The sequence below is a fragment of the Heteronotia binoei genome, chromosome 20, assembly GCF_032191835.1.
Source record: "Heteronotia binoei isolate CCM8104 ecotype False Entrance Well chromosome 20, APGP_CSIRO_Hbin_v1, whole genome shotgun sequence".
Lineage (NCBI taxonomy): Eukaryota > Metazoa > Chordata > Lepidosauria > Squamata > Gekkonidae > Heteronotia > Heteronotia binoei.
Genome location: NC_083242.1, coordinates 26,590,776 through 26,601,530, shown reverse-complemented (window position 1 = coordinate 26,601,530; position 10,755 = coordinate 26,590,776). Strand labels below are relative to the sequence as shown.

At 46.0% G+C, this 10,755-nt stretch overlaps 1 protein-coding gene across 1 annotated transcript; it reads left to right on the top strand.

Annotated features, from left to right (window-relative positions):
• The first annotated feature begins 1,921 nt into the window (after positions 1 to 1,921).
• Positions 1,922 to 10,306, top strand: FOXL3 (forkhead box L3). Its single transcript, XM_060260861.1, has 3 exons — positions 1,922 to 2,064; positions 6,463 to 6,631; positions 9,833 to 10,306. The coding sequence occupies exons 1-3, from the start codon at positions 1,958 to 1,960 to the stop codon at positions 10,304 to 10,306; spliced, it is 750 nt and encodes a 249-aa protein (XP_060116844.1). The 5' UTR covers positions 1,922 to 1,957.
• The last annotated feature ends 449 nt before the right edge of the window (positions 10,307 to 10,755 follow it).

Genomic DNA, 10,755 nt, shown 5'->3' with positions numbered 1-10,755 from the left:
CCCAAGTCTCCTGGCTCCACCCCCAAAGTCCCCAGATATTTCTTGAATTGGATTTGGCAACCCTAATAGAGTCCGAGGCCTTCCCCCAATGTTGCCTCTTGGGACTGGTATTCAGAAGTTTACTGCCTCTGCCCTTTGTACACACCGCCCGTCGCTACTACCGATTGGATGGTTTAGTGAGGTCCTCGGATCGGCCCCGCCGGGGTCGGCCCCGGCCCTGGCGGAGCGCCGAGAAGACGGTCGAACTTGACTATCTAGAGGAAGTAAAAGTCGTAACAAGGTTTCCGTAGGTGAACCTGCGGAAGGATCATTAGGGGAGGGACGGTGGCTCAGTGGTAGAGCATCTGCTTGGGAAGCAGAAGGTCCCAGGATCAATCCCTGGCATCTCCAAAAAAGGATCCAGGCAAATAGGTGTGAAAAACCTCAGCTTGAGACCCTGGAGAGCCGCTGCCAGTCTGAGAAGACAATACTGACTTTGATGGACCGAGGGTCTGATTCAGTATAAGGCAGCTTCATATGTTCATATGGAAGTTCCCTTTAGTTACCGTGGCTAGAAGCCACTAACAGACCTATCCTCCATGGATCTCTCTGTCCCTTTTTAAAGCTGTCTATGCCTGTGACCACTGCTGCATCCCGTGGCAGGACCTTGTTTTCTTTTCTTCATCTAAATCTACTGCCCAACAACTTCATAGTTTTGGACCTTCACAGTTCCCAGCATGCAACAGGAAGGACTGAAGAAAAGACGGGACTTCCAGGTTGGGGGAAATCTTGCTGAAGATGAGAGCAGTGTTTGTGTTTGTTCTTTAACGCGACAAGAAGCACCACAAAAACCGATGCTCCCATCCGTTTCTGAATCCTTTCAAAAACAAAATAAACACCCATGTATGTTTGTTCGTCATCCAATATTTCCTCCCAGAGCAACTTCTCGGGGAACTCACCGGCTTCAAATAGTTTAATTATCGCGTGGCACACACCTTTCGGGTAACTCCCCCCCCTCCTTTCCCCCTAATGAAACTGTTGAACGATCCATCTTTGGGTTTACATGGCTTGTTGGAAACCACTCCAAAGCAGTGTTGGGGGGGGGGGAGGAACTATCAAATTGTTACAGGATTGGATCCCAACACACGGGGCTATTAGACTAATTCATCCGGCAGATCAAAGCCCACACAGGGAGTTCTTTTGCCTGAAGCTATTTTCCTTTTTCTTCCCTGCTTGACAGTAGTCCCTTGAATTCTTCTGTTCTGCCCTCTTTGAACGTACATTTCCCTTCAGTCACGGAAATATAATTTACGTCTGTTATACGGTGGTTGTTTTAAAAAAAAAAAAAAATCACAGGACAGACCTGCATCGCCTAGTCCCAAAGGTGTTTGCTGCGCGACGAGTTTCCCCAAATAATATAAGACTGCAGCCAGGTCTACCCTCTTGTATATGAAACAGCGGAACTCCAGTTCAAGTTTAATTTACAAAAAGCCTTGGAGCACGAGTTATTAACCTGGCAGTGGCTGATGCCTTTTTTTTTTTCGTTTTCCTTTTTGTCAAGTTGTATATGTAGATGGGAGAGCTTGCCCGCTGGAGACCACCCAGGGAGCTCGGGCAGCTCCCCGCCGGCTGTACACACCCAAGTTCAAAGGTTCAGGAGGGACCTTCAACCACCTTGGTTCGAACTGGTTCGTCGCCTGCCTTCTCAAAAAGAAAGGAAGAAATGAAACGAAACGAAACGAAACCTTGCTGACTGTTCGGGGAGACAGGATTCGAGAAGGAAAGACCTGCCATCTCCGTTCTGGAGTGTGTGCGTGTGTGTAAAAGAGAGAGAGAGAGAGAGAGAGAGAGAGACAGAAGGCTGAGGGGAGGGAGAGAAATAAGAAGGAGGAGGCGGCAACCAAGGGGATGCTTCTCTCTCTTTCTCTCTCTCTCTCTCTCTCTCCCACTTCATAGGAGCTGCAAAACAACTGGCAACATGTTTGACAACACTCAATATCCCTACAACTGCTTTAACTACGATGGAGACGATTACCCAACCTGCAGCTCGGATGAAGAGAAGAAATTCACCAGACCCGCATACAGGTAAGGCAAACTTCTCCAAGTCCCCTTTTCTCGCTTTGTATTGTCAGTTATGGGAAGGAATCACAACCACAATTAGCACCTCTATCCAGGGCTTAGGTTGCCCAGATGTTTCAGGAATCTGTGCACTGAAGCTATTTAAACAAAACAAAACAAAATTAAAACCAAGATCTAGAGGTAACACTATCAGATCTCAACCCAAGAGGCTACAGGCTGTTGGGCAAGCCAAGGGCAAATCTTCTGAACAGAGTTGTTTAAAGGGTTAAATAATAACTGCAAAGTATATTGTACATCCAAAAAGTATTATCAGTTATTTTTTTTCACAAATTTAATGTCCTGGCATTCAGGGGAAATGGAAGATCTGATGTGATTTGATCATTTTCCAGGCAGAAGCTGAGAGAGTCTGTTTTTCTGCAGAAATCTAAAAATGTGTTTTCATTCTACAAACTTCCGAACCGATTACTAACTGAATTAACGGTGTTTTCAGCGGATCTAGATTTGTCATAAATAACACTGTCAACCACTTACAAATTATTCAGTACATTGCTCCTTTTAAACTAGTTAATGGATTAACTAGTTGACTCACCATGCCATCCTAAGCAGCGTTATACCCTTCTAAGTCCATCAATACCAAGGAACTTAGAAAGGTATCATTCTTGTTAGGATTGCACAGTAACAGTGCAATTCTATGCATGTCAACTCAGAAGTAAGTCCTTACTCTCAGAAGTAGGGGTCTTACTCTCAGGTAAGCACGCACAGGATTGTACCCTAAATTTGCAGATTGTGAGAACCCCAATATGGGTTCTTTTTGAGACAGTGTTATAATTTATGGAATCAAAGCTAAACTTGCATTATGGGTTCTTTTTGAGACACTGTTATAATTTATGGAATTATAAACTTGCTTTATTTGGAAGTCCCCTTTGGTCTGTTTGTTTGTTTGGGCATTCTCTATTATATCAACACACTCAACTGTAATTTCTTCTTTAAATTTTTTTTTTTTAAATAAGATTAATCAACTCAAGTTTGAGTTGATTTATTTGCCAATTAAATTGATTATAGGACACATCCTTGAGGATAAGACTGAGGAATGCTTCCTGTCCCGCTAAAGCTAATGTCAGTGATAATTGCTTTACACTAAACATACAGAGGGCTGCACTACAGAATATTAGTATGTGTAGCTACCACTTAGTGATCTGCTAAGACAGAGATCTTCTGTAATGAAGGGTCATTCCTCTTTTCATTCAAAGTTATACAAATTCTTGGCTCTTTGCTCTTTCCTGAGTGGAATGGCAAAAGCAGCCTATCTGGTTTCAGATGCAAGAATAGAGAAAAGGTTTCTCTCTGCGTGGGGACAGAAGAATGTTTTTAAAAGAGGATATTTTGGGGTCACTTCAAGGGCTAGCGGCCGGATCTTTGCCCCTCTCCCCCAGTAGGCAACATCTCAGGTTAATAAGTGTCACACCAAAATGCAGGATTGAGGAGAAATAGGACCTAAATTGTAATGTAAAGGTTTCTTTTTTAAATTATCTAGTGCTATAATTACATGTCATTTCGCTACAGCGCAAATTAGTTTGCATGCCTTTGTCCTCTCAGATTTTATCCCTGATTTTTTTTTTATTATGAAGTGCCACTGAGGAAGACTGACTCGGTTCTCCGAGTGATCTGGGACTTCAACATGCTCTAGCCACTGGACTCTGCTACTCTTAATGGGGAAAGGGGGGTTATGTTCATTTGGACCCACATACAGTTTGGGCTCCTAAGCTGAATCCCGCTGGTGAAACCGAGCACATGAAACAGCTGCCTCGAAGGAAGCGATCCTTTCAAGAGCAGTAGTTCCTAATGGCCAGAGCTATGTTGCGCAATTCTTAAGCACTTGTACTGTGCACTAGCAAAAATAATGTCCTGTTCTCCTGGGTCATGAACTCAGTGGAGACCCTGAGTGCCAAACCAGACATGAGTAGAGAAATCCACAATGAGGACTCTTCACACTGGGGGGCAGGAAAGGCTAAAGGCAGCCATGGCAACGTGGAAAAGATTCATCTTGGGGTTACAGACCTGGGCAGTTTTCCTGTACAATTTTCATAGTACAAACTTTTCTGAGGGAAATCTACAAGTACTTTTATCATGCTGGTATGTTTCCACCTGTCCTGCACAGCTAATAGCAGGTTTGGGGAGGGGGGGGGGCATTGAACGGGGAAATGGGAAGCAGCAAAACCTCCCCCTAAAGGATTCCGAGCCTGATCCAGATTGCTCTCCCTCCCTGAGAGCCAGTTTGGTGTAGTGGTTAAGTACGCCGACCCTTATCTGGGAGAACCGAGTTCGATTCCCCACTCCTCCACTTGCAGCTGCTGGAATGGCCTTGGGTCAGCCAGAGCTCTCTTATCTGGGAGAACCGGGTTTGATTCCCCGCTCCTCCACTTGCAGCTGCTGGAATGGCCTTGGGTCAGCCAGAGCTCTCATAGGAGTCGTCCATGAAAGGGCAGCTGCTATAAGAGCTCTCTCAGCCCCACCTACCTCACAAGGTGTCTGTTGTGGGGGGTGGGGAGAGAGAAGGTAAAGGAGATTGTGACCGCTCTGAGATTCAGAGTATAGGGCGGGATATAAATCGAATCTCTTCCTCCTTAGAATAACAGAATCATAGAGTTGAAAGGGACCTCCGGGGTCATCTAGTCCAACCCCCTGCACAGAGCAGGAAACTCACAAACCCCTCCCCCTAAATTCACAGGATCTTCATTGCTGTCAGATGGCCATCTAGTCTCTGTTTAAAAACGTCCAAGGAAGGAGAGCCCACCACCTCCTGAGGAAGCCTGTTCCACTGAGGAACCATGCTAACCGTCAGGAAGTTCCTCCTAATGTTGAGCCAGAAACTCTTTTAATTTCAACCCCATTGGTTCTAGTCCTACCTTCTGGGGCCACAGAAAACAATTCCAACCCATCCTCTGTATGACAGCCCTTCAAGTACTTGAAGATGGTGATCCTATCACCTCTCAGCCACCTCCTCTCCAGGCTAAACATCCCCAGCTCCTTCAACCTTTCCTCATGGTCTCCAGACCCCCCTTCTTCTTCTTAAACTTTAAAAAAAAATGGGGAAGATCTTTTCCATTGCCACCAGTTGGTTCCTTATGCAAGGATCCTTGCCTTCTATCTTCTGATCTTGTCCCCCCACCCCATGGTAAGATGGGGATAATGGCACTCTTCTTCCAGCATTGGAGAACCAGGTGCCTCTGGGAGGCCACACCCAACATGAGAAGGTGATGGCCATCCTCTTCAGCTGGCATTCCCTACCAGATTTGTTGCCATTCCGGAGGACCTGTAAGACAGAGCCGTTCCACCAGGCCTATGGCTGAGGCGGGCAGACGTCCTTATCCTATTATTCCATCTAAATTGGCCTCCCTGCACTGATTGCCTAAATACAGTTGATACAGTTGATACTTTTGGACATCTAGGCTGGGACAAGTATGCCTTAAGTGATATGTCCATACCTTCCATGACTGAATGGCCATCCGGGCTGCCTTGAACTAACTCTGACCCGCGGCTTAACTGCTTTATTTTAATCTCTTAATTTGTTTTAACCGTTTGATTGTTTTACTTTTTATTCCTTAGATTGCTTATTGTTCGTTTTAATGGTTTACTATGTTGGAATCCACCCTGAGCCCACCATGGGAAAGGGCGGACTACAAATTAACAGAAGTAAATAAAATAAACTGATTTTCAGGGACAGACCGGCCCCTCTAAGGGTCTAACTATACAAGCAAGATTTTAAGGCAGTGGGGTCTTGGTTCCCAACTTGCGTTCCCTGCAGCCACATAAAAGGTGTAGGAAACGGCTGTTTAAAAAGAAAGGAGAGCCTGTTTGTGCTTGCAACGTCATCATTTAGGGGGAGGCATTGTGCAGGGGGTTGGACTAGATGACCCTGGAGGTATCTTCCAACTCTATGATTCTAAAGGGGGGAGGAAGAATTACTGCCTCTCCCCCCAAAAAGACTGGCAAATTAGCATTGGGGGAGTCAGTTCTCTGTTTTTGCTGATCCACATTGCAGAGCAGCAAAAACAGGGAAATATCCCCCCAGCACTGTTTCAGCTTAGGAAAACAGCTTGGGGGAGAGGGAGAGCTCTTTTCCCCCCACAGTGGTGTTCCAACCCCAAAAAGGTTCTCCTTTATGTTTTTTAGAGTAGCTGCTGCATGGAACCCAACTTGGCTGCAGGAAACTCAGACCCAGTTCTTTAAAAAAAAAAAAGCTGCATGCCTAGCTTGGCCCTAACTTACCAGAAACGTCACAAAGGGCCACTCCCCTGGAGAGCCTGTGGTAGCCAGAAGCAAGTTGAGCCCATTTCCCCCCCCCCCAGATGGGAGAGTCACAGATCTCTGTTTTTACACATATCCATATTTTTCATCTCGTAGCTATATCGCTTTGATTGCAATGGCCATTCAGCAGAGCCCGTCCAACAAAGTGACCCTTTCGGGTATTTATGACTTCATCATGAAGAAATTCCCATACTACAGAACCAATCAGCGAGCCTGGCAGAACTCGATCCGGCACAACCTTTCTCTGAACAGCTGCTTTGTAAAGGTAAAGGTCAGCCACCCACTGAGGGCAATTGGGAAATGCATATGCTGCCCCCGGAAAAGAGAGTCTGAACGCTCATACTGGGAACCTGGCTTCCACAAGGGTGCCCCGAGTTACATTCCTAGAAGTCCTGGGGCCTGTTTTGTTTAACAGCTTTATAAATGATTTGGATGAAGGAATAGAAGAAATGCTTATTAAATTTGCAGATGATACTCAATTGGGAGGGGTTGCTAATACAGTAGAAGACAGAAACAAGATACAGGATGATCTTGACAGGCTGGAAAACTGGGCTGAAACCAATAAAATGAATTTTAACAGGGTTAAATATTAAAGTTCTACATTTAGGTAGGGAAAATCCAATGCATAGCTATAGGATGGGGGAGACCTGTCTTGGCAGTACTATGTGCAAAAGGGATCTAGGGGTCTCAGTGGATCATACGCTGAACATGGGGTAACATTGTGATGTGGTGGCTAAAAAGGCAAATGCGATTTTGGGCTGTATCAACAGAAGTATAGTGTCCAGATCGCGTGAAGTGATGGTATCGCTTTACTCTGCTCTGGTAAGACCTCACCTGAAGTACCGTTTTCAGCTTTGGGCGTCACATTTGAAGAAGGATATAGACAAGCTGGAACAGGTCCAAAGGAGGGTGACGAAGATGGTGATGGGGCTGGAGACCAAGTCCTACGAGGAAAGGTTGAAAGAGTTGGGCATGTTTAGCCTGGAGATGAGGCAGTTGAGAGGTGATATGATCACCATCTTCAAGAATTTGAAGGGCTGTCATGTAGAAGATGGTGTGGAATTGTTTTCTGTGGCCCCAGAAGGTAGGACCAGAACCAACGGGTTGAAATAACATCAAAGAGTTTCCGGCTCAACACTGGGAAGAACTTCTTGACCGTTAGAGTAGTTCCTAAGTGGAAAAGGCTTCCTCAAGAGGTGGTGGGCTCTCCTTCCCTGGAGGTTTTTAAATAGAGGCTAGATGGCCATCTGACGGCAGTGCTGATCCTGTGAATTTAGGGGGCGGTATTTGTGAATTTCCTGCATTGTGCAGGGGGTTGGACTAGATGACCCTGGGGGTCCCTTCCAACTCTATGATTCTAAGAGTGTTCAGATTTTGCTGCTTCTCCTATAGGGAATGAGCCAAATGTGTACCTAATGCATCTGCATGAGGGTCAGATCCGTGGTTTAGTGATAGAGCACCTGCTTTGCTTGCAGAAGGTCCCAGGTACAAGTCCAGGCATCTCCAATTCAAGGAGGTGATGCCAAAGGCCTTAATGTAAGACCTTGGAGAGCTGCTGCTAGTCAGAATAAAAAAGACTGACACTAACCCTAAATCTTTAGGCCAAAGGTCTGATTCAGTCTAAGGCAACTACCTGTGTTCATACTTGGATATAGATCCGGGTGGGCAGCCATGTTGGTCTGAAACAGTAGAACAAATTTGGAGTCCAGTGGCACCTTTATTCACAGTTTTAATCAAGGTGTGAGTCTTTGCATGCATGCACGCTTCCTCGGACACATTGAAATGGAGGTTAACAGTTCACAGAGAGAGGCAGGCAGGCAGATGTCTCCACAGAGGTGAACAGCAAATTTGCATACAACTTAATGCAGATGTTTTGACATATGCAAAAAATGTTCCAATGTGCCTGAGGAAGTGGGCATGCACACAAAAGCTCAATTCGTTGGTCTTAAAGATGTCACTGGACTCAAAATTTACCCATACAAGCATATGTGCACGGTGGAGGCAACATCAGTGTGAGAACTACAGTGTGGTATACTGAATAGAGACAGTCTCCAACCCATGGCACCCATCAACACCTTTCCTAGCACCCACCAAGTGTTTTAGAAGGCGGGTGGGGCCAAGTGGGGCTTTTGATCAGCAAGACGTCTACTTGCCCATTTGATTTGATTGGCCGTGCAGATTTTTTTTGAAAAACATTGTGTTTAGCCGCTGCTGCCACCACAGCACAAGGAGCTTCACTGTGTGAGGGAAGGGAAGCTGCTGCGGCAGCCATTTTGTGGCAGCCATTTTGTGGTTGCAACTATGGCACTGTGTCAAAATTCCAAAGATGCCCACAGGCTCCAAAAGGTAGGGGACCCCTGGGTTAGCATGTCAGACTAGGATCTGGTAAACCTACTCTACCCTGGAAGCTTACTGGGTCACACATTCTCTCCCTGGTCTAATCAAAAAAGACTTCCCCTATATGAATTCTCCAAGAATACCCAGAATTCCCTGGGGCACAGTCTGAAAACCACTGCCCTCGAATGAAACAAGGTGCACAGTTTTAGAAGGATTTTTAAATGCCTCTACAGCCTCTAGGCCATTCCTGGAAAAGGTGGAAAAAACAGAAAGAGAATACTGTATTGTTCTCATCTGATGTGTGTTAGTACGTAGCACAGGGAAAGGGGCTATTTACCTACCACTTCTATAATTAGAGGGCCTGGTTTTCAGTGCCTTGTCGTATATGTTTACACCAGCAGTGCATTTAAATGGACCCAGATGTTGAAACAGCAGCATCTGCCACATGCAGACACACACACACACCCAGAGACCTGCTCACAATTCCTGCAGACAGAGTTTCATTTCAGCCTTGCTGCAGCCACGGCACTTATTCTGATGGCTGGGGGCTCAGCCTTGGAACATCCCAAATAATAATACAGAGCAGAGGGCTTCTGGGCATGTGCAAAGTGCATTTCCTTTGCCACCAAACGGCAATGGTTCGGCCTTACAGATCAAAAACCTCTGGAGTGGAGTCCCTGTCTTTTGGGAGCCTGTGGGTGCCTTTGGAATCCTGATCCTGTGCAGGGGGTACAGTCACAAAATGATGGCCATAGAAAGCAAAGCCAGTCACAAAATGGCTGCCACCACTTGCCTTCAGTCACACATTCTTGTGCTGTGGGGGAAGCTGCCAGCAAAGCAGAATTTTTAAAAATGGGCATGGCCAGTCAAATCAAACAGCCAATCAGAAACCGAGCCCCACCTGGTCCCACCCACTTCCTAAAAACACCTGGAGGATGCAATGAAAGGTGTTGGTGGTTGCCAAGGCATTCAGGGGCACCATGTTGGGGTCCCCGGCTGTAGAACGAAGGGGAAGAGCGAGAGGTCAAAGGTCATGGATTTGCAGACACGTTTGACAGACTTTAAACAAATTAAGTGATGAGTCACTGTGACTGACACAACTGCTTTTTAAAAACGATATGAAATGCAGGTCCCACGAACAGATGGCAATGAAAAAGGGAAAGGGAACTACTGGAGCTTCGCGTCAGGTTGCGAGTCCATGCTGGACCTCTTTGAAAACGGGAATTATCGGAGGAGGCGACGAAGGAGGAACGTGAAGAGAGAAGCCAGGGAGAAAAGGGCAGCTGAGGAGCGGAACGGTCTCCCTGCGTTTTCCTCAGCAGATTCTGGTTTATCCGGCACGTCTTGTTCTTCTATTGAGAAAATGGAACCTCGGCCCAAAGCTCTGGAGCCCAGCGAGTTTTTTCCAAGCGCCGCTGCCAGCCAAGAGAGTCTAAACACTCCCTCGGTAGGAAAATCTGACTCCGAAATTAAATTTAGCATTGATTACATTCTGTCAGCCCCAGATCCCCTGCCTGCGCTGAGGTCTCCGTATCACGCGCAAGACAACAAACTCCCGTTCTTGGATTCTCCGCACATCAGCCTCCAGTTTTGGACAATGTGAAGTCAGTTGCGACCAAACGGGAGCTACCGTGTAGTTTTTGTTTTCATCCAACAGTCATTGTATGTCATTTAATGAGTTCCGTCTGCTTTTCTTTCTTTTTTTTCGGCGACCCTTCTCAGGAGAGGAGGCATGCGGCCTAACCACTCATCCCTCACACTGCTTTAGGAACTTGCAAGGATCGGTGGTGTTAGAAAATGAAGGGTTTCTCTGTTCCCTTCCATTTCCTGACATTTCAGCTATATACCGTCCCCCCCTTCCTAAATATTTCTGTTTTGTCAAGAATTGGTCCCTCAAAAAACTCTTTTGGGGGGAATTACTGTCCCTCAAGGATGGATGAGGCCTCAAAGCAATTTCACCTGCCTCAGAAACTACCATTTTTTTTTCAAGGTGTGTTTTTTTAAAAAAAAAAACTCTTCTGAGTGTACTTCTAAGGAACAGGAATTTTGTTT

What these genes read in the sequence shown, in the direction of transcription:
- FOXL3 (XM_060260861.1), top strand. Translation starts at nt 1,958, where the DNA reads ATGTTTGACAACACTCAATATCCCTACAACTGCTTTAACTACGATGGA. An exon ending in TTCACCAGACCCGCATACAG is followed by an intron (nt 2,065 to 6,462) that starts GTAAGGCAAACT and finishes TTCATCTCGTAG; the next exon opens with CTATATCGCTTTGATTGCAA. An exon ending in TGAACAGCTGCTTTGTAAAG is followed by an intron (nt 6,632 to 9,832) that starts GTAAAGGTCAGC and finishes TATGAAATGCAG; the next exon opens with GTCCCACGAACAGATGGCAA.